We start from the raw sequence: 23,566 nt of genomic DNA, 5'->3' as shown, positions 1-23,566 counted from the left end.
ATATATGTGAGCGATGAGTCAGTGGGATCTCTTGGCTATACCAGGTGAGTGTGTGCGTGTGCCTGCCCGGGCAGCTTCAGCTCTTACCACAGATCTCACACTGGGGGTCTCTCGCTGTGTTTGACATACTTTGTTTCATGCTCTGATTCAACAACACAGAAATAGAGTTCCAGAAAGTCCCCGGTGAGTCTATAAACACAGCGCAGAGAGAGAGAGAGAGAGAGAGAGACCCCATTGGATCCTCAGTGTGACACTGAAAATCCCATCTACCCACAGTGGGTATCTTGAACGCCACCTGAGCATCCAGATATTCATCCAGGAGTTCCAGCATCATTTGAAAAGAGCAGCAAAGACATTTGTTTATGTTTGAAGACCTGATGTTTCCAGGACCATAAAATGACTTTATCTGAGAGAGGCTGCTTCACTGGGAGAGGTGAGGGGAAAGGACCACAGATACTTTTGACATGTGTTAGTTCTTCTCCTCAATCAGAGTCATCTATAGGGGAGAACGGGGTAAGATGAGCCAGTGGGTAAATTGAGCCACCCCTTCTTTCTAGGAAACCATAACAAAAATTGAGCATGTGACCAAATATTTAGGAAGAAGGCATCGTTTCATGGAGTCTGTGAAGGTAAGAACCACATTGGTAAAGTGGTTTGACATTTATGTCCAAAACAACATTTTTCACTCTCGAAAATGAATTTTGTCTATGATAATTGTGTTTAGACCAAAAGAGATAATTATAACATTTGTTTTATACATGAGTTGTGGTATATATGCACTACATATGAGGTAGTAAACCTAGCATGAAACTGCACCATTTTAGCTGTGGGGAGTAGTAAAGTCAATGTAGGGGTCTGTCTGTGGGGTAAGTTGAGCCACCTGCCACACTTATGAATGTATTGTGTCTGTATATGTCCTAATTATTAAGGTTCTGGATGTTGTTCCTGAAAACAGGAAAAGTTGTTTATGGAGAGGCCAAGCTTTACTTCCAAAGAGAAAAATGAGGGATTCCTTCCAAGATGCGACAAAATTGCAAAACTCCCCAAAACTCAGTGAGTTGGTCTCAGCAGGAAGTCCCAGCTGTTTGTATTAGCCTGCAACCTGGACAGGTGGAATATGAAGTAAAGGGGGAGATGGGAGATGGATGGAAGGAAAGGAGGGGGGTGAATCAACTGACCCAGACCACTTTTTTTTGAACATGCTATATTTTACAGTAAAAACAGTTATGTTGTTTGTGGGGATGCGCAACATCCTGAATTATGCAGATATGTTAGCAACAAAACTACAATTGTCTGAATGAGTGATCCTGAATAAAAAGTGACTCATCTTACCCCACTCTTTCCTACTGTTTGTTCTTGTTTGATAGATGTTGTCAAGATGCTGAATGATGTCACCTTGAGACCTGAGCTGGTTGGACTTTAAACTCCACATCACCCTCTGTTGTGAAACTACACGGCACGTCCAACATCTCAGTGAGGCCCTGAGGGACAGAGCAGCCATGGATTCACAGGGTGGCCCATACCTCAACAAGAAGGCACTCTGCTCACCCCTGGGTGCTGCCCGCCTCTGTCAGATAGCCCTGGGCTGTGCTGTGATTGCCATGGTAACGCACAGCGCCGGATACAGTGGATCACATGGCGCGTTCTGCATGGCAGCGTGGTGCTCCTGCTTCGCCGTGTCGGTGATGATCTTCTTCCTGGATGCTACCCGGCTCTACAGCTGTCTCCCTGTGTCCTGGGACAACCTGACGGTCACGTGCGCCGCCTTCGGAACACTCATGTGAGTAGATAGATAGATAGATAGATAGATAGATAGATAGATAGATAGATAGATAGATAGATAGATAGATAGATAGATAGATAGATAGATAGATAGATAGATAGATAGATAGATAGATAGATAGATAGATAGATAGATAGATAGATAGATAGATAGATAGATAGATAGATAGATAAAGTTTATTTGCCATTTGTTCATTTGTTAGGGTAGGAATTCTAGTGCAAACATAAAATAAACAAGTAAAGATAAGCAAGTGCACACAATTTAAAAGAAAAGATATAAACAGTAAAGAGTAAAATGCAATTAAATAATGATAAATATCAGATACTTTACACTGCACCTAAGGATATTGCACATTTCCCGTATTATGTGATGCTCATGGGTCTTTGGGCTGGTGGTGTAACACTGGGAGGGCTTTAATTTTCACTACATCCTGCAAGACCTCCATCATGTCTCGATGTGGGCCTCATTTTTTGTCAACCCATACACAACTGAAAAATAGCCCCACAGTTATAACAATGGCTGTCTATAGAAAATAACATACATATACACAGCCTCACTGTGTCAGAAAGGTTAACATAAATCTCCTTAGCTTTGACAAATAGCCTCATAATCAGCTGTTTTAATTATACTCTGCTCAGAAAATGATTAAAGATGCTCTATGATTAATGTATTCATGTGGAGTTTACATACTGCCCCACCTGCGTTACACATTATCATTCATTCCCCCCAGAACAAATGATAATAATGTAATGTGAAAGGGTTGCACATAGTGATGAACCAACTGAGAATTATTGTTGTACTTCCCCTCAGCTCTGCAAAAAATATTTTAGCACCTTTCAGCATTTTAGTTTTTTGCTCTGCGACATTTTTGTTCACTCTCTCACAGTATAACTCACAGTACAGCAGCAGGAGCAAGTAGCTGTTTACAGGAAAAACAAGACTCTGATAAAGCCGACAACAGACAGGCAGGAAACAGGCACAGTTAGCAGCTAATTGGTGTTCAGCAGTTTAAAGAACCAGATACTGAAGTAAATACTGGACTCATCAGGTGGTCATAAACTCCCCACCAGATAATGTCAAAGAGCAGAGCACACTAATGTTGCCATTTTTTGCCATATGAAATATTATGTTGATGATGTGTCGCTGTCTGGTTTACAGTTTATTGTAATGCTGCTGCTGCTAGAAAACTATCAATCATCAATGCAGATTTGAGTAGGGGTCTCAGGGGCCAATAACAAGGTTTATCAGACCTTTCAGCCACGTCTCATGGTCTTCATCAGTTCATGGAACGGGGGGGGCAACCGCCATTCTGACATCCCACCAGTCCGACATAGGGCTATTGTCTAAATGGTAACACTTAAAGGGATACACCAACATTTTTTTTTTCGTGTCTTGCCACACTCCCGAGTCCATGACAAGTAGATAGACACCATCCTTTCGACTGTGCATGCAGTAACGAGGGAGAGCCCGTATCGCCAGTAATTAGCTTAGCTCGAACGCTGGAAGTGTATCGGTAGTGAGGCAAGACACGGAAAAAAAATGTTGGCGTATCACTTTAATTTTCTATCAAACGTCCCATCATTCTGACAATTTTTGCCTCCTATGGTCGGATTTTTTCCCCAAAAGATTTTGGGCTTAAGCAATGATGAAAGGAGTTGGTTAGCCTAAGTTTAGTAAAAAGAGCAGGTTAGACAGGCAGGCTAGTCCCTGTCTGCGCTCTGCTGCGTAATTATGCACAACCATGTGGGTATTCCTCTATCAGCATGTCTTAAAGGATAATTAGCGTTTTTTACAATCTGGACCTTATTTCTAAAGCCGCGTATATCCGTATAATGCGAGAACACGGGGCAGCGCAATGCAGCCTCTAAATATCACCTTATCCGCCGCAAAACTCGTTAATTTCACCAATATTTTGTGATGATACACTAGTGCTACTCCCCTTTGAGCCCGTGGTGGCATGTTATCAACATCCGGGGTCTGTGGGCTGACCTACTGACCTCTGACCTGGATGATGTCATCTCATCTCCGACCATGGTGCGGCGCGGCTTGTTGCTACCGCTAATGCTACAGTTCGTTTCTGAATGTTTCTGACTTGTCAGAACAAAATGAGCAGCTGGATGAAGTTCAGCTTCCTCAGGCTTCCTCTCCTCAACCTGGACTCACTAAAGCTCCGGCTAGTTGAGCTAGAAATGGACCCGAATGCCGAAGCGGAATGATTATTATCGGAATGAGCCGGCAACTGGTCGGAGATGACATCATCCAGGTCAGAGGTTAGTAGGTCAACCTACAGACGCCGGATGTTGATAACATGCCACCACGGGCTCGGAGGGGAACAGCACTAGTGTATCATCACAAAATATTGGTGAAATGAATGAGTTTTGCGGCGGATAATGTGTTATATAGATGCTGCATTGCGTGCCCCGTGTTCTCGCATTATGCGGATATACACGGCTCTCCGCTGGAGCTAATTTCTTCGGAACGACTTGTAATGACACCAAAGTAATCTGGGTGAGTAAATGATTGTATTTTATGCTAGAAATAAGGTCCAGATTGTACAAAACGGTAATTATCCTTTAAAGAAGAGAGTCACCTGTTGAGTAACACACATTTCCTTATATTGAAAGCCTTGTCGGAATGGTGGGACGGTCATATGTCGGAATGGTGGTATGTCGGAATGACAGCATGTGACCGTGGTGGGGAAGTCTAACAATTAGGAACTGGACCCTGAGGTGGACCTATAAAATCTAAACACACAAGGACCAGACTATGACACTCAGGACATATTTTTTCCTCTGGTTTGATGACATCATGTTTTTCTGTCCTTTGCAGGTTTGTGACGGCCTCGGTGGTCTACCCACTCTTCTTTGTTCGAGCGGAGTGCCCTTACGCCGGTTGTGGTGTCCGAAACTTCCGCATCGCCGTCACCGTGTGCTCCATCCTGGGCGCTGTGGCCTACGGAGCCGAAGTGGCTTGGTGCCGGGCCAGGCCGGGCCAGGCCGTCGTGGGCTACATGGCCACCGTCTCCGGCCTCCTCAAAGTGGTCCAGGGCTTCGTCGCCTGCGTCATCTTTGGAGCTTTGGCCAATGGGAGCGAGTACTCCCGTTACGCCGCCACCATCTACTGCGTCGTGGTCTACGCTTTCTGCTTCGTCCTGACGGCCGTGGTGGTCATGATGACCGTGTGCGGACGGACCAAAGCCGTGCGCTGCATGCCCTTTGACCGCTTCGTGGTGGTGTGCACTCTCCTGGAAGTTCTGCTCTACCTGAGTGCGTCAGTGGTGTGGCCGGTGTTCAGCTTTGACTCTAAATACGGTTCCCCCTGGAGACCGTCGTCATGTCCACGAGGAAAGTGTCCGTGGGACAGTAAGCTTGTGGTGACGGTGTTCTCTTTCGTCAACTTTGTGCTGTATGTGGTGGACCTGATCTACTCCCAGAGGATACGCTTCGTCTCCTCGCATTTGCCCACCAACTCTCGGATGTAGCACCATATAAAACACTTACTGTATTTAGCATAATTTGCTTGTTTAGGAGTTTGTCAGTGCATTTATTTGAAAATGAAAGACACAGAAACAATTGAGAGGGGGAGAAATGGATATGAGGCCCAGAACATCACTGGTGGTGCACATGAGGCAGCAGATACCTCAAATTCAATCTGTGGAATGCGAACAATGAACTTCTACAACTAGGACCCCTCTGCCACACCCTACTGATGTGACACCCCCCCCCCCCCCCCTCTCCCTCCACCTTGAACCCTCTGCCCTCAGAGAGATTTAGAAAGCAGCCAGGACCCGCTGTTCAGCCAAGTCCTCATAAAGCAACACACTGTTCGTGACCTGACAACGCTCACAAGAAATCTCACTCGCTTCTTGTGTTTTTGCTCCAAAAATACCAAAAAAGAAAGAAATCTTCTTCTTGATTATAAATAGTCAATCTGACACTGGAATCTGTGGTATCTTTGTCATCTGCGAACCCCACACCAGCTATCGACGGACATTACCCAGCCTGCCAAAAATAAACACGAGCCGTCTGCATTCATATCTAAGCTGTGAGACAGCATTTAGAGGCCTTGTGTCTCTCTGTGAAACGGCTCCCCCAGTCTATGAGCAAGAAGTAAAACCTGTTTCAAAAACCAGGCATCTCTCTGCATCAAAGGTTGCAGTGATGTGACCTTAAACATGTCCTTAAATAATACAGCTAGTGCCAAAAGATCATAGTTACTTCACCCTGATAGATGATAATGATGTGTGTTAGATGGATTTTTGTGTAGACTAGTCCAGCATATAGAGACACCCACTGCTCTACTACACACTGCTAGAAACAATATTCTCATATTATCAGTGGGTCAAATGATAACATGCAATATCACCACCAGTCTGTGCAGATGCTCTAAGCATTTCATGCAGTCTCTCATAAACCGAGTGTAGGCTGCACAACCTGCCCAGCACCAAACGCACGAGCTCAAAGAGCAAAAAACATAATGAAACATTTAGCAGCTTCAGTTAATGAACAAAGATCGACTGAGTTGGAACCCAATTTTTTTTTTTTATCTCTGAGGTCTGCAGACGTAATATCATTCATGATGACAGGTGGGGGCCTGTAACTTTCTTCAGTGATCTGGGTGGATGAGTAATACACTATTTAGCTCATGATGAGTCTTGTATATGATTCTCCTGTGCCCTTTCTATCATTACTTCTAACGAGTGTGGGTTTAGTGTGTGGTTTCAGCCCATCTGGATACATGAGCACGCACACCATATAACTTTGAGGCCAGACTAGTCCTCAGCCATTGTTAGACAGTGTGTCTAATGGCAGTGTTACAGTGTTACCTGACAGGAATAAAACAAAAGAAGAGGTCTCAGCCGCTTAGTCTCTCTTTTTTCTAGATTATTCTCTCTCTTTAAAGGAGACATATTATGTCCCCTTTCCACAAATTAAAATACTGTAGTTCCCATGTGTCTTAAAGACATGTCTGTGACATGCTTTGGTCAAAATCCCCCAAGGATCAAACATCACAGCTCTCTTATTCTCAAAACAGCCCTGTTCAGAACTGCTGGTCACAGTGCCTGTCCCTTTAAATGCAAATGAACCACCGCTTGCCCCGCCCCTTCTATTGGTACCAGGTAGGGGTGGGATTATGCAAATTAGAGTCCTAGTTACATCACTGGAAGACAACTGAGGGAACAGCTCGTAAAACCACGTGGATTTCAACGTAGGGAGCCTGCACATTACAGACTTTCTTGTCAATTCTCACAATTTGGGGGCTGGAAGGCAAGACAAACACCCAAATATTAAAGAGCCTTGAAAAAGTGATATTTCCATAATATGTCCCCTTTCAGTCTCCGCTGAAACCCCCTCTCTTCATATCTGTCTTACCTCCCCCTCCTCCTCCTCTGCCTCTCCATCCTTCACTCCTCTCTGCTTTGGTCACCTCAGTGAATCTCATCTCTCTAATCCAGGATCAATGAATTCCCCTGTCACATCTGTGAGCGCTATGGATGTATTATATTAAGTCTTTGGGAGGCCACTGTGCCACAGCATATACGTCTGGTGAAACTGTCTCGCTGCTCAACAGCTAATCCAACACCAGTTGGTTGCTTTTGTATCTAAATCTGTATTAATACCAGAGAAAACATCACTGTGTGTCTAAGAGATTTTAAACTGTTGTGACAGTTTGTGTAAATCAGAGAGTAAATACAAGAGAATAACAGAAAAAGCAGATGAGCAGTGGTTTATGAGTGGATTTATGTAAACTGATGGTGATTTTTGTCTTTGTAGCCGTAAATAACTTTGTGTAGTTGAAGTTACATTTTTCCATATTGTGTGTGTTTCTTGCTGAGGAGCTACAGAATTATTCCTGTTGACAGGCCCTCTGGAGGCAGCGGCCCTTCACTCACACTCCTCTTCTGACTAATATTTCCACAGTGGGATACGGCAGAGCCCAGAGAAAACTGCCACCGAAAGTGATGGACAGTGTTGCTGCAGAGCGATCTGTAGCGCCATTAAGGCCCGTGTGCTCCCTGCTCCTCTGCAGATCCCCATTTAGCAGCTGTTCCATGTGTGGCACTCATTTTACGTCTCACTCCCTGTGAGCTCTATCTTAAACATAGCTGGCTTCACATACACACACACACACAGAGCACAGCCCACGGTATATGACCTCTTCTGACAGAGATGAGCTGCGACAGGTGTCCATCACGACCGACCCTTCCTGGTTGTCTAGCCGGGGGACGTGGTGGGACAGGAGACTGCTGGCTCTCTGTCATGACTAATCTCTGATGGCGCACGTTGCTGATGTCAGCTTTGCCCTGTAGCTCTCCACTCGTGTTTTGCCAAATCTTGTGTGGAACATTGTCAAAGGATGAGTCTTTGGTCCCAGAGGATCTGAATCTGTGCCAGATCTCCAAGTATGGCGTCTTGCAGGAAGCTACTGTACAAAACACAGTGTTGGTGGTCTGTTTAGAAACACATGGAAATCAAAATGGAACAACTGACGAGTGGTTTCAATTTGAACAGTTTCAATGAACAAAACATTGTCTAGTAGGCTAATAAATATGAAAAACTGTTTCCCCTACAAGTGAACCTGTCAGAAAACAGTGAATTAGATCCAGCTCACTATGCTTTATGTTTCTGGTTTGCTCTGTTCATAAATTTAATGTTGTTTATTGTCACAAATCTACTGGTAATGTGGGTGTTACTGTCATTTCACAACCCTAAATTATGGTCTGATTATCAATATATTATTGTGTGTTGTGCTTATTGACGCTTTCACACAAATTAAGCTCCTAAAGGAAAATAGTATTATATTTGTGTTTGTTTGTTGTGTTTGAGTTTAAATTGAGATTATATAAAACGATCTTGAGGCATTGGAGGGAGTTTTTGTTAGCACTTTATATTATTTTAGGTAAAGTATCAGTTACATTTTTTCTACCTGAAAACCTTTGAAAATGAACACTAATTGTGACCTCCATCTGTGACCTGTTTAAACTGTTTGAGATCAGTTCTCTGAACAACGTCAGACACCTCTGGAGCAGAGATATCACCTGATCCACTGAAAATGTGGTCCAATAAAATGCATTAATGACTTTTCCACCTGAAACTTGAGACATCTATGACCTCAGTTGTTGTGTGGATTAGCAGAGATGCATCAGCACCTCACACTGAAAACCTTGGATTAATACTTGGATGTTTCAAGTGCTAAACTTGTGTTTTTAAGATCTTTTTTAAAGATTTTTTCCTCACATGCCCATTTTTACACTTTCGTAGTTTTTATTGTTGAAATTAAAAAAGGAATCTCTTCCCCCTTTTCAGTATTTCTCTGTTTGTATCAGTTCAAAGTTTAAGTTGAGTAAAAACTGGTGTTTTGTTGAAGGCTAAAAGCTGACGAACAGTTCAATCGTTTACTCTGAAGGTTTTATTTCCATTTGACAAACACATCCTCCCTTCACATGAATTTCCAGTAGAAGGTCAAAGTACACAGATGACCAAGCCTGGCAACCTTTTAGTACTTTGTTACCACGTTGATGGACACCAGCGACTCATCAGAGAGGTGTTCAGTCAACAAATGTTTTTCAGTGACCTCCTCTACCTTCTGGCTACATCCACACCACTGTGGAGTCGAGGACAGCGTTGACAGGGCCTGTGTTCTGTGAAATAAATACCATCATTTCATCATCGCTGTGTGCAAAATACCTGCTGAGGAGAAGACAGGGATACAGAGGAACTGTTACTTATTGCACATGCAGCTTCTCTCCTGCTCCAAGTCCTTTTGGGATTTTTCAATCTGAGTTATCTGTGAGATTTTGTGATATGCTGTGGGGAAATCCTTTATTAGTTTAGGGTTTGACATAAAATTGAAAGTTGACACTACACTGGATGCTTTAACGTCTTTGCTGTCATGTCTTTTGTATTCATGTCTTTGCCACTCACTCTCGTCTCAGGCTGCAGGAGGGAGACGTATGAACACTGGGGAAAGATTTTCGGTCTGTGATATTAAATATGCACATCTTCTCTCACACTGTCTCTCTCTCTTGGATTTTCACAAGTGCTCTCTTGTTCTTACACACTGAGAGACAAAAGCGCACCTACGGGCCCTTATCACCGCAGAGCAACAAATTGTTGTGGATGCTTCACCTAGATCTGTTTGTTGCTGTGAGCTGTGTGTAAAAAAAAAAAAAAAAAAGAAGGAGGGGGGGGTGGGGGGGGGGGCAGATTGGTGAGTTCTGGTATTTTTAATAAACCTCTTAGGGTTTTGTCAAAAAAAGAAAGAGGGAATGAGTGTTGTCACGCCTCAGCACACATGCAGAGTCTGAGAGATAGATAGAACAGAGGCAGGCAGTGGTAAATTGACTTTGTGTGTGTGTGTGCGCGTGTGTGTCTGTGTCTGACTGAGACGCAGAGTTTCAGCTTGTTTAAGATTAGGTTTGGAGAACAGTTTTGTGGGTAATATTTCCACAGACCAGCACATACACACATGAACACACACCTCCAGTCTAGACCATCTGAAATTCTGTGGAAAAAAAAGCCTCATGCCAATTGATGCAACATCAACATCACAGCATCAGGGTGGTCATTTTGTCAGACTTGACAACAATCACATCAGGCTGATTCAGCACAGGTTCTGCATTCATCCTTAGAAATGGATTGATGATGTAACTGAACAATTATATTACATTTGACTAATCGTGTAACTATTTCAGAGATCTTGGCAGTGGGTGGCCCTGGGCTAAATGAACGTCTACACCTGTAGAGACTTAACTGATGTATCACTTTACCCAGCTGACTAAAGAGGAAGAGTGTCCTAGCAGCTGGTGCTGCTAGAGCACAACCTCAGGCCATACATTCTGCTTTATATATAGACAGGAGCATACGCAATCCCTCAGTCTGAATTCCTGTCCAGCGGCACTGTGAGAAAATAAATGGAATGCGGTCTCTCCGAGGAGACATACAGTACCTCTTGTGGCGTGTAAATTTAGTCTGGTATGGCATGAGAAATATGAAAGGAAGAGGCAGGCAGATAGACAAGAGGAGGGTCGGTCCTATTAACGTGCAGAGGGAGATTTTAGCATCAAACTGACAGTTACAGGCCAGTTCAGGGCTAATGTGGGAATATGCATTGGTGAGCTACCATGGGATAGGAAGCCAAACTGTATTCAAATGCCACAGCTCATTAGTGTACTTGCTGTTCGACTCTGCTTTATTTCAGATTCTGTCAAATCTAAGGGGGGGAGAGGAAAAAGCACTTGTCTGCAGTCTCCTGTTAGAATAACAATCCTTCATTCAAATTCAACCTGTTTCCCCTCAGATACCACAAGCCACCACCTCTGGTCCCACAAAATGTTGTGATTCAGGTTCAAATCTCACTGCATTTCCATTCAAAGTTATTAACACTGAACTTGGTCCCAGATTGTTTCTTTTGCAAGGATGTGATAGGCCTAATGTTTCCTGTCCAAATCACAAAGAAGGATGACAAAACCTGCACCTGTAGACCATTGTATTGCTGTATATCAGCTGCATGTTTTTACAGGACTTCACAAGAAAAGTATCTAAACTAATGCACTAACATGCCCTCTCATTTATTCAACATTGTGGCATAACACACAGGCTGTACACAGTGTTACGTGGAGACTTTTTACATGCTCTGTCTGTTACATCTTTCATCATCACATCTTCATCAGCAAGTTCTTAGTGTGTGACCTATGGGCTCTATGCACAACTCCACTACTTCCTGAATTTAAGGCAGCTCCTTTGTACATTGTTGGACAAACTGATTAATCCAGGTGTGTCTGACCATTGTGACTACCCAGACACACCTGGATTAATCAGTTTGTCCAATAATGCAAGACAGGAAATAAAGGAGCTGCCTCAGTGCAGCTGTGCATAGAGCCCATAGGTGGAGGAAGTTCACACATTCTTTACTTAGCTAAAATGATCATTACAGTAAAAAATACCTGCTTTTTTTCACTCAAATATAGGTAAGATAAACTATTGTTTTATACAACATGCTTGCCATACACAGTAGGTCATAGGCTACTTAACATAATATTATGTGCTATAAAAGGATCATGTGTACAGAGTAATAATGATTTTTTTAAAATGATTAAAAATGATAATATTTTCCTTTGAAGTGTGGTGAACCAGACATATAACAGTAAAACAAAAAACAAAAATCTAGAGCAGAACCAGTAATGGTGAGGGCTAACTTGTGTTCTTCTCTCTATAATTTATTAATTTGATGTCTACTACTGAGTAGCCTACTTTGGTTTACTTTTATGAGCTTGCTTCTTGTAGTTTATTAGTTGTTGTTTTTTGACCATTTGCTCAATAATAGTCAGTTTTATTTTGTATCTGTCAACAGCTAAAATCCTCAGACCAAGACAGATTTATCATCTCATTGTGTTGCTTTACTTCTGTGGTACAGTAGGTGTTGGATGGTTGGTGGGTCCATTTGGGTGAAATCTTTCTTCTTATTGATTACTATGTGGAAAGTCTGATATTTCATTGTATGACTATTGCAGCTTTATCAAAGGTGATTTTGAGAGCCACACCAACAGCATCAGGTAGGCTATTTAGTGGAATTTTCCACACATTTGTGATCTTCTGTTCTCACAGTGTTTATGGTATCAGATAAGCTCTCTGTAAAGGTCCAGTGTCTGTGTTGAATCAGTCAGATGTTCCCTGAATAGATGCTGTCCGTACGGGCTCGGACCAGTAAAAACATAACCTACATATTAGCCCACGGTTCATATATTTGACCTACTTTTCCCCGGGCAGTGTAAATCCAAAGAACTGATGCAACCGGGAGTGACGGCCTGAAAAACCCCGCCCATTTCCCTACGATCTAGTCAACCATTGGTCAGACGCTCTAGCTGCGTGAGTCGTGATTGGCCGCCGTCGCTGTCCGTTACCTGAATGGACCGCGCCGGGGCTGAGTGAAAAGGGGAAGCCACGTTGACACAAATAGTGGAGTTTTATGTTATTATTCTGACGCCGACAAGTGACAGACACGTTGTCCACGTCCAGCTGGCTGCTCAGTAACCTCGACGGGGACATTTAGGGAACGGTAACTATTTTTGTATTGTTTGAATTCGCTGTATTTGTCATTAATTTCCGGCTGTGAAGTGAGGCTAGTTTAGCAGCTAGCCGAGGGCAGGTGGACACTAGCTAGCACAGACACGATATTACAGCTGTATCAATGGAGCAGTAAGGCTAACTAACACTCAATGTAGGCTACCTATGGTTTTAAACATAAGACACAGTAAATGAGTGAACTTAACACTGAAACACAGTTTAAATCGTAATATGCTAGTGGCCAGTCTTTAGTTAATTAATTAAGTTAATTTGTCTCAATAAGATACAAAACGGTAGATGTGACATGAGGTTTATCATAATAAAAGGCTGAGGCGCCCATATAACCCCAGTAAAGTCACCCTTGGGTGCTGCCAGCGTGTCAGAGGAGATGTTTCATCATCATTCAGCGTCTATGGACACGATCCAGGATTTTCTCTACATTGCATCATTATCAAAGTCTGTCTCTTTGCTTTTGATAAGTCAAAACTGGCTCCACTGTTTGCCAGAAGTCAAATGTGAGAGGTGTATTGTGTATATAGAGGTGTTGTAGCTTTATAAACCTTCTCTAACAGCTTCCTGACCTGTGTTTTAAAGGACAGAGAAGCCACATCATCTGACAGGATGAGTGTAGGATTCATTGGAGCAGGCCAGCTGGCTCACGCGCTGGTGAAAGGGTTCACAGCTGCAGGTAAGACCACTGTCTCTGTTGTGCAAACTTTGCCATGCACTGAATCTGACTCAACTTCATCAGCTGTCTTTGGCAAGGATAACAAGGCAGCCACATCTACAGTAGCCTACACATAATAAGGGCTGGAGAGCTGCACTACTATACATGAACAATGCATATGGCTTTAGTATTATGATATGTAATAGCTGTTCATAACTCTCATTTATATTAGTGTGTTTATTTATTTTAGGTGGTTCTTTAAGTTTTCCCTAACTTTATAAACTTGTTTTCTCTTCTTTCTTTTTTTTATAATACTGCAAGATGTGTGAATTCCTCCTCTTGGTCTTATCTTACAGTTGTCACTTTGTATCTCAGTCTACATCCTCATACCTTGCTCATCACTTCCCCTTGTGTCCTTTCCCAGGTGTGATTGCCACACACAGGATTACAGCCAGCTCTCCAGACACAGACCTGCCCACTGTGTCAGGGCTCAGGGTGAGAAGACAAGTTTCTGCTCGGATGTACAGATGTCTGACAAATTTGTCAATGGTGGAAACACTGTTGTGAGCATGCATGTGTGCAAGTGTGGGCTTGTCTGAGAGGTTATGATGTGTGCGTGTAAGTGCACTAGTGCAGTAACATCCGTTTTCCTCAGTAGTTGACTGTTAACATCCTCTCTCTAATTACCAATCCCTCCTCTTTCTTCTACTGCAGAAAATGGGGGTGAACTTGACAACGAGCAATAAAGAGACAGTCAGTAAGAGCGATGTGCTCTTCCTGGCTGTGAAACCCCACATCATCCCCTTTGTTCTGGATGAGATTGGGCCAGACATCGAGGACCGTCATCTCATCGTGTCCTGTGCTGCAGGTGTCACCATCAGCTCCATAGAGAAGGTCTGCTTCCGCCTCCATTTCTGTTCCCTGCGTTATCGATGCTCTCAAGTTCTTTTCTCTGTAGTTTAAATTACTTCTAATGAAGTTGTTTTGACGTTAATTCTAAAGTATAAACATAAAATGGTTTGTTTACACAATCTGTGTTCTCATTCTTGTCATGTTAACAGAAGCTGCTTCAGTACCGTTCAACCCCTAAAGTCATGAGGTGTATGACAAATACTCCAGTGGTGGTGAAAGAGGGAGCTACAGTGTACGCCACTGGGACACATGCAGAGGTAAAGTTGGATGGATGAAGTCACGTAGATGTAATAGTTAATGATTAAAATGATTTCATTAAAAGGAAGGGAGTTACATATGTATAGAAAACTGCATTTTCTCTTTATATGTGGAAGGAAACGTCTGATATCACCAGTGTCTCCCTTATTTATTTTTTCTACATCTTGTTAATAAGCATGTCCTTTCAGGTGGAGGATGGCAAGTTACTGGAGCAGCTGATGGCCAGTGTAGGTTACTGCACCGAGGTGGAGGAGGACCTCATTGATGCCGTCACTGGGCTAAGTGGCAGTGGACCAGCCTACGTGAGTGACTAATGGCTGTGTGTTTGTTACAGAATTGTAATGGATCCATGTAGAACTGGAGGAAATGCTGTCAAAGACAGATGTTCTGGCCATTACAGTGGGTGATTACAACATAATGTGAACAACCACGGGATTCATTGACATTATCTACAACTCACTCTTCTTGGAACTCTTCATTTCAAATGTGTTTCTGCACTAAGACAGCCCGTTGTTTTAGGAGCGATCTGATGTGTTGTGTTTCAGGAAGACACAACACATGGTTGTCAATGTGTCATTACTAATTTTTTTTCAGCCTTCAGGCTTCACAGCCAGAACCTCAACTAAAGATTAGTTATCTATCAGTTTTTAATATTCATTATTAAATATAAGACAGTGAAAGTCAGAAATAAACAAACCCTGACAGTGATGGAGTGTTCGCTCTGACAAAGTCAAAAACACAATGTATTCAGTTTATGATAAGATAGACAAGTAGTCAGCCAGTTGTCCCTGTTGCAAGCTGAAAATATTTGTAAATGACGCAATTAGGGTTTTTTTTTTCTTCTTCTTGTAGTGATTGACTTAGATGATTAAACAACAACTCAATTTGGCTTCATACACCGTAGTCAACAGCATGCTGCCTGTCAGTTAAAGTCCTCACTCTGTCATTCAGTGGCTGAAAATGTTTATTTATTTATTTCATTAATTTGTTGATTTTAGAGGTTTTCAGGCTTGAGACCAAGACATTGGACAAACAGTGGCAGGGAGAGGAGGTTGAAGGAGAGCCAGCGTTTTTTCTGCGTCAGGACACGGACAAGGTTCCTCTCTAGTGAATGTTTCCGTTAGAAAACGTATAAGGATGCTCAGCTGAGGCAATGACTTGTATTGCAGTACCTGTTTTTTTTTTTTTCAAAATCTCAATCCTTCCTGCTTTCTAAAACAGTCACGTCAAATGCACTGTGTAGCAGACAGAGGTGTGCAGTGGTTGAACAAATTAAAAATAATTGTGTCCGTCGGGTTTTATCTGCTTTCTGCAAAGAGTTGGAGCTTCAGACAGGTGTTTTTAAATACAGTTGAAAGACTCTGTTTTTTTGTTTTTTTTAACTGACTGAGGCAGCAAGGTTAAATCAGGTGGATGTCAATGTTGAAGAGTGAACTTATTGTTCCACCCTTCATCATGTAGAATGAAGAGTGAGTAGTCAGTAAAGAAGACGCAAAATCAGACTTTCATATGATGAATATGTATAGTGGCCGCACTGTATGTGTTGTAAGTATGGCATTGTTGCTTTAACAGGAAACATGTTTTAACAGGCTTTCACAGCGGTGGACGCTCTCGCAGATGGAGGAGTGAAGATGGGTCTGCCCAGGAGACTAGCTGTCAGACTTGGAGCTCAGGCCCTATTGGTTAGTTGTGTGCATGTGTGTGTGTGTGTGTGTGTGTGTGTGTGTCCGTCCTCATGTTCTGTAACACTATGTTGATTCTCCTTGATCCAGTGGCGGTCGGTGTATCTCAAGGCAGACAACACAACAGGATTAAATTGCTCCTTTCAGTGCCCCTGACACTGCTACTGTCTCATCATTACTGTAAATTTAATTCATTCAAATAATTAAAGTGTAGGGAAAAAACATTTACATTAGTTAATGTTATTCTGATTCACCAAAAATTGGAGAGAAAAAATTCCAAAGACAGATTTTCATCCCAAAGTTGTTTTCTACAGGATCTTTGCAGAAAATGAATACAGTTTTTAAAAAGGTAAAGGCAAACAAATGTACTTACTGTTCTCCACCTGAGTAGCAACAAGCAATTAAATATTGTATAGCTGACTCCGATGTGATCACACCATCGTCATGTGATCAGTCAAAATAGATGACAGAGATTGACTTGAGACTGTTTTTAATCATGACAGCTGCTTCAGGCTCAGTGCACCGAGCTTCTTTCTGCATCTTCAGCAGCACTAAAAAAGAAAAAATCTTCAGCAGCCTTTTTCTATCGTTTCCTCCTCTTTTCCCACAAAAGCCTTTTCAGATGTTGTTGCATGTTGTAGACAATAAGTAGCCTTGGTTCGAATGTCTCTTCATGTTTGTGTATTTGACTCTGGAGAACACTCACTGTGGCAGTATACCAGTGTTGTCGCTGCCTTGAAAATCTTCACATTAGCCAAGATTTAATTAGGAAGGGAAACTTTGCAGGACATTACCATGCAAGCACGAGGATTTCTGCTGCTGTGTTTGAGAAAACAACACATCCACTTCCTTACACATCTCATCTCATCCCATTTTTCTCTCTTCTCAGGGAGCAGCTAAGATGTTATTGGAGTCGGAGCAGCACCCAGGCCAGCTGAAGGACAACGTGTGCTCACCAGGGGGTGCCACCATCCACGCACTGCACGTCCTGGAGAGCGGTGGCTTCCGCAGCCTCTTGATCAATGCGGTGGAGGCTTCGTGTATCAGGACACGGTGAGAGACTTGCATCTGGAAACGCAATCGCACATGTATCAGTCCATAGATCGTTTTTTTGTTTTGTTTTGCTTTTTTTTTTAATTAAAAATGACACGCTAAAATTTAAATTCCTACCAATTCAATGTTACATTAGTTAAATGGACCAGTATCTGTGCATTAACCTTTATTTTGGCGCACATCTGCCAATATGGTTCCAACATAATCTTTTTGGGAAAGTAATGGTATTTAGGAATCTTTACAATTAATTAATTAATTGTGGCGTTTAATACCACGATTAATTGTGAAAACAAGTAATCGTGACATCCCTATTCTCAACTTAAAAAAAAAAAATCTCCATTCTATATATATTAAACGTCTATAACCTACATATACTGTATGTAACATCCTAATCCATTTTTTATAACAAAACTCCCACCAAATGAATGTAAATATCTCAGGCTCTGTTGAGTGAGCTGTAGCTGCTGTCTTCATGCTTCTTCTTGGTTAAATTGAAGGAAATGTGATTCACAGCTATGTTTGTAACAAAAAAATCTGAGGCCCGGCTTCCCTTCCTTTCACAGGGAACTGCAGTACCTCGCAGACCAGGAGCGTATTTCTCCAGCAGCCATTAAGAAAACCACATTGGATAAGGTGCTCCAGCAGCCAGGGGTCACAGTCAGCAGCGGGGCGGCCAACGGGAACGGCCGGTCGGGGCTCAACCTGTTCAACAATCGCGGCCCAGGAGGAGTCAAGAAGAAGAACTGAGGACGCAGCGGGGCAGGCACACACACGACATGTTACACGTTCAAGTGTACCATGTGTACACACTATTGGACATTACAGTACATCTTAAAACTATTCAGTCGCAGAAAACGAAAATAATGGACTCAGGACAGGTCTGAAATCACATCCAAATTACTTTGCCAAATTATTTATTGTTACGCAGACAGTAAACAGTGACTTGGCGCTCAGGCACACAGGTGTGTTCTGGGTGCATATCTCACAGTTATAGCCTTACGTTACAGCGCTGGATTACTGTCTACAAACACACACCTCCAGATACACGCCGAAGAGCCGGAGTACATTTACAATCTGTTGTCTGTCTGTTGGGGCTCTAGACTATGTAGAGCAGTAATGACTGAGTGGGTCATCATAGGATCGTGGCGCAGGCAGCAGATGGCTGCTGGGATACCATCACGCTGTTAGTGTACGTCTTAAATGTCTTTATTTAAAAACAAATGAAGGCACATTGTGACGGTAGATCATCAAGTACCATCGTTGTGTTTGTAATCAAATAATTATCTTTGTGTGGCCAGCAGTGTTATACTGTTAATGACTGAGTATGGATTGAACAAAATTACAATATCTTTATATTTAGTTGTTTTGATTACCATATGTAAATATCATGGTCTTCATGGATACGGTACCTCCACAATGCTTTACTATGGGGTTTCAAGCACTTCAGTAACATTGTGCCTTTGACTATCTGACTTTTTTTTTTCTTCGTCTTACGCATTAAGGTCATTCCAAGCTTTAACACACTTCTGATGTCAACAGCTTTCCTCAGATCCCTCTGGTCACTTTCTCTCAGCTAGTTGTTGATGTTGTGCTTACCTCATGACATTGTGGGTCTTCAACACCAAATCCTGACCTGTTATCTTGATTTTTTTTTTCTTTTTTAGATGTTTTACAACACAAGCACTTTCTGTATTTGCTATATGGGAATACAATGCTGTTACCTGAAAGTGCTACAGGAACATTTAACGCATCTGAACACCTTGAAGAATATGTTCACATGGTCATGAAGGCATAACATCTGCTGGCAATCCGTCCTAATTTTGTATTTTATATCTATCTGTATATTTTTATCCCCATAATGTTACATGTAATGTCTTCTTTTGTTTGGCATATCGACAGCTAAGTTGGTGTGCCAGTCTAACAGACAATATTAAAGAAGCAGAGTCAAACACTGTTGTGCTGAAGCTCTCTGGGACTCGGCTGAATATGAGAGACGTTTTGATTTTTAATTTGCTTTTCACTTGCTCTTCAATTTTGGTTTTCCACCTTTTGTCTAGCAAAGTTGCTCCTTTCATAGTGTCCGACCTTTCCGCCAGACCTCGGCTAACCAGCCTGTTCCTTAGTGAGTCATAAAGATGCACCCTGGCCTGCAGATGGCGCTGTATGATCAGCGTGACCCATTTGCACATGTTCAAGCAGATCAAGTGGCACTCTTTGACACAACTTCCAGTTGACAGGGACTTAAATTGGCCGTGGTCTTACAGCAAATATCTACACCACTTGACTGTTAAGTGGTGGAGAGAATTAACTGTAGCGCTTCAGTTACACGCTCCACCCGCTCATCATCTACGACCTCACTGGTGTCTTATTTTATCTCCCCTCGTAGGTCACTGCCTCTCGAGTACTTCCCCAAACAGATTCCTCCTCTATCAAACTCAACTGTGCATGTGCCATAAATAATGAGAGCGAATATCTTTTTTCCTCACTGGCCCAGTGATGCATTGTGATTGGCTGTTGTAAGAGGAAACACAGTCCAATTTTAGAAACTTTCTGTCAGCAGGACATATGACCAGTGTGTGTGGGATCCTGGATTTCCCTCTAGATCCAGCCCTCTCCTCTTGCGTCTGTGGGGTCTTCACATTGTCATTACTTAACAAGTTTAGGAACAGACGTAGTAAAAGAGGCTTTACTTCAGTGAAAGCCCTGCATGAGATCATCCTACGTTTTATCAGATGAATGTATTTCAAGTATCAAAACTAAAAATGCTGTTGATATTATTATGAAATATATTGGTCACCAAATGGTTTCTAAGACAAGTCTGAGTATTTATAAGATGATTGATAATTGGGGAGATTTTTTTCTAAGAAAACACAAGTCAAAAAGATTAATCTAATAATTTTCAGTTATTTATATGTACAGTATGTGAAATCATACCCTGAACCTCAGAGACGTTAACTACAGCTATCAGATGAATTAGAAAGTGAGAGGCAGAAGTAGAAAAAGTGGAAATACTCTAGTAAAATAGAGTTACCTGTATTTTCAGTACCAGACTTGAGTAAATCTTACTTTCTATGACCGGGGTGCTGTGAGCCTGCGAACTAAATATCAATGAGTTCTGAGTTTAGTGTGATAGCAGAGCACCCAAGTGCATCTGCATGTGGGTATATTAAGAGACAGTAGCTACAACAGACTCGAAGCCTGTTAAATGCTTTTTACGTATTTGGTCCAGTCCCTGTGCTCCGGGCTGCTACATTTTGGATTAACAGATGCCACTTTGTGCTGGAATGAGATAGGCCTGTGGGTCTATTCAGGCAATACACAGGTGCATAATGGTGAAGTAAAATTGATGGGAGAAAAGTGATGGTTTGTGAAGAGCCATGTCCTCATTATAATTGAGCAATTTATAGCTGTTGTAGGATTAGTTTATTTTTCTTAAACTAATACACACACCAGTGTCCCTTGATTAAATTGCGACCCACATGCTCTCAGGCTGTTTATTTGTGCGTGCAATGGTTTTTCCTCCGCCACTGAAGTGTCTCGGTAATCCCTCTTTTATGCCGAAAGGTTATTCTCCGCTTGCTCCTGCCGCTCTCCGTTAAGATTAGCCATTCCTGGAGAGACTTCCATTTGCCTCTCATTATTAGACTTCTGTTACCTTTGGTTGGTCGCGCGGCTTTGAGCGCCTCTCTTCCACCCAAGGTGAAGAGGATGTGCTCTGTGTCAATCATCTTGACACCGGCGGAGGGTCTAAGATGGCAGTTCAGTGGCAGATAATCCTAGAGTGGAAAGTTTGGGCTGTGTATGTGTGTGCGAGGGGGGATAGTGTGTGTGTGTGTGTGTGTGTGTGTGTGTTTGTGTGTGTGCACGCTCCAGCTCCCAGCATGGGATTTCTTTCCACAGGTAGGCCAGATGCTACCTGTCATCTCCATTCAATCAATGTAATCACTGACCTTTGCAGTAACATGGTTGTTTGCATATCGTATCATGGCCAGGAGGAGAGCCAGAAACCAAGATGAGTGACTAGATGAAGGAGCTTTTACTTTCTTTATATGTTTCCCTCCTCCTCCATCACCTCCACCACACATCCACCTGATCTTCTCTACAAAAAAAAAAGAAACTTTCAGAGATGAGCAAGAAAATAGGTATTTGTTTGTTTGCGGCGACTCAGTCTTCCATGTTCCTGTTTCGCTGTGTGTGTGTGTGATGTTGTCAGTAATGCGTGTTTGTCGATCTCTGGGCTGATACAGTATCAGCTTGATGCAGCTTTCTGGTGAAACGGTTGCAGAAAAGAGGAAGCTCTGATGGTTACCACAGAGTGGATGAATCTGCACTATGGGCTTCTCTCTAATGCCAACCTGCAGCGCACGGGTCCGGAGCGCTCAGGTAGACGCACACCCAGTGCTCCACTGATGTCTGTTAAGGAATGAGACATCCACAGTGGTGGCATCAGGGAGTGTTCAAAACACTTCCACTCATGCAAACATTATTTGGTTTTAATGATGAATTTAGATACAATTACATTTTGTCTATCAGTTATCAAACTACACTCAATAAGTTAATTACTTACAAACGTGTGCAGAACGCTCCTGTTGTTCACCTGGGTCAAGGAAGGAAGGAAGGACAAAGGGAAAGATGGGAGGAAAGAAGGAAGGAAAAATGGAAGGAAAGAGGAAGGAAGGGGAAAAGGATTGTGTAAAGAAGGAAGGGAGAGAGGAATGAAAGAAGGAAGGATCATGGAACAAATTGGGTCAGTTTGACCCAGAAAGACAACAGGAGGGTTAATTATTTTGTAGAAGCCAGTTTGGCAGAAATTACGGCTTTGAGTCTTCTTGGATAAATCTCTGTGAATGTTACTTGCCTGGATTTGGGCAGTGCATCCCATCCTTCTTGGCAGATCCTCTCAAGCTCCGTCACATTGGATGGGAAGATGTAACATGGAGCTTAAAGGGATAGTTCACCCAAAATTCAAATTTCACTCATTATCTACTCACCCTCATGTTGACTAAGGGCTGGGAGAGTCCTTCCGTGCCTTCTCTGAGTTACAGGGGGGCTCGGTGCAGCACTGCATGTCCATATGATGGTTGAGAACAGGGCTCACTTTTCTTCATCCAAAAAGACACACCAAAACCATCCAAATACCTCCACACTCGTCTGTAATGTCCCTCTTGTATTGAAGCCCCAACATGAGAAATTGTTCCGAAAAAAATTAAATAAGTATATGGGAGCTTCTGCTACAAACAAGCTTGAAACATAGACTTATTTAATTTTTTTCGGAACAATTTCTCATGTTGTGGCTTCAAGACAAGAGGGACATTACAGACGAGCACTATGGAGGTATTTGGATGGTTTTTGGTGTGTCTTTTTGGACGAAGAAAAGTGAGCTCCGTTCTCAACCGTCATATGGACATGCACTGCTACGCCGAGACCCCCTGTAACTCAGAGAAGGCACGGAGGACTCTGAAACTTCTCCCAGCCCTTAGTCGACATGAGGGTGATAATGAGTGAAATTTGAATTTTGGGTGAACTATCCCTTTAAGTCTGAGCTTCAACAGGCAGAATCGTCCTAAGGCCACTCCAGCATTGCATTTTTCTCTGTCTGTATGCTCGTTGTGCCGAAAGGTGGAGGAGCAGGGTTTTCTCTGTTTTGCTGCTTCCTGACTCATCTCCCTGTCCCTGGAACTGAGAAGCCAATCATAGCATGACGCCATCGCTGCCATGCTTCACTGTGGTGATAGAGTTGGCTGGATGATGAGCAGTGCTGGGTGTTCTCCAGACAGAGTCTTTGGACTTCAGCTTGGAATTAATTTTTTGTCTCATCAGACCAGATCAGAGTCCTTTAAACGCCATTTGGCAAACCCCAAGTGCACTCTGATATGCCTTCTCCTCAAGAGTAGCCTTGCTCTTTAATGAAAAGCTTAGAGCTGGCAGAAATGGCAACTCTGTCTATTCACAATTAAATGACCAAGATCAGAACCAATGTAATGTGGCGAGTTCACATTTCCTCCTCAAAACTGCAAATTAACCTCTAATCAGAGAAGTGAGTAAAATGTACATTACTTCCCTCAGACACGTAGTAGAGTGTAATGTAATGTAGAGAGGAATTTAAATACTGAGTTCAAGATACTCAGAAGTACCAACTTGGTTA

At 42.6% G+C, this 23,566-nt stretch overlaps 2 protein-coding genes across 2 annotated transcripts; both read left to right on the top strand.

The window, feature by feature from the left end:
- Window positions 1-275: 275 nt before the first annotated feature.
- On the top strand, window positions 276-6,140 carry LOC146991170 (myeloid-associated differentiation marker-like protein 2). The gene is made up of 3 exons (XM_085785197.1): window positions 276-433; window positions 1,368-1,780; window positions 4,613-6,140. Exons 2-3 carry the CDS (start codon window positions 1,500-1,502, stop codon window positions 5,262-5,264), a joined length of 933 nt encoding a protein of 310 aa, XP_085641323.1. The 5' UTR covers window positions 276-433; window positions 1,368-1,499; the 3' UTR covers window positions 5,265-6,140.
- A 6,552-nt stretch (window positions 6,141-12,692) lies between these two features.
- pycr1b (pyrroline-5-carboxylate reductase 1b) lies at window positions 12,693-19,370 on the top strand. The gene is made up of 9 exons (XM_085785073.1): window positions 12,693-12,841; window positions 13,444-13,537; window positions 13,941-14,011; window positions 14,231-14,410; window positions 14,578-14,685; window positions 14,875-14,988; window positions 16,276-16,368; window positions 17,258-17,421; window positions 17,985-19,370. The coding sequence occupies exons 2-9, from the start codon at window positions 13,471-13,473 to the stop codon at window positions 18,166-18,168; spliced, it is 981 nt and encodes a 326-aa protein (XP_085641199.1). The 5' UTR covers window positions 12,693-12,841; window positions 13,444-13,470; the 3' UTR covers window positions 18,169-19,370.
- The last annotated feature ends 4,196 nt before the right edge of the window (window positions 19,371-23,566 follow it).

Source organism: Trachurus japonicus, chromosome 1 (genome assembly GCF_045865225.1).
Source record: "Trachurus japonicus isolate A0001 chromosome 1, Traja_1.0".
NCBI lineage: Eukaryota > Metazoa > Chordata > Actinopteri > Carangiformes > Carangidae > Trachurus > Trachurus japonicus.
The sequence above is the reverse complement of the archived record's forward strand: the minus strand, read 5'-3'. Positions and strand labels throughout refer to the sequence as shown.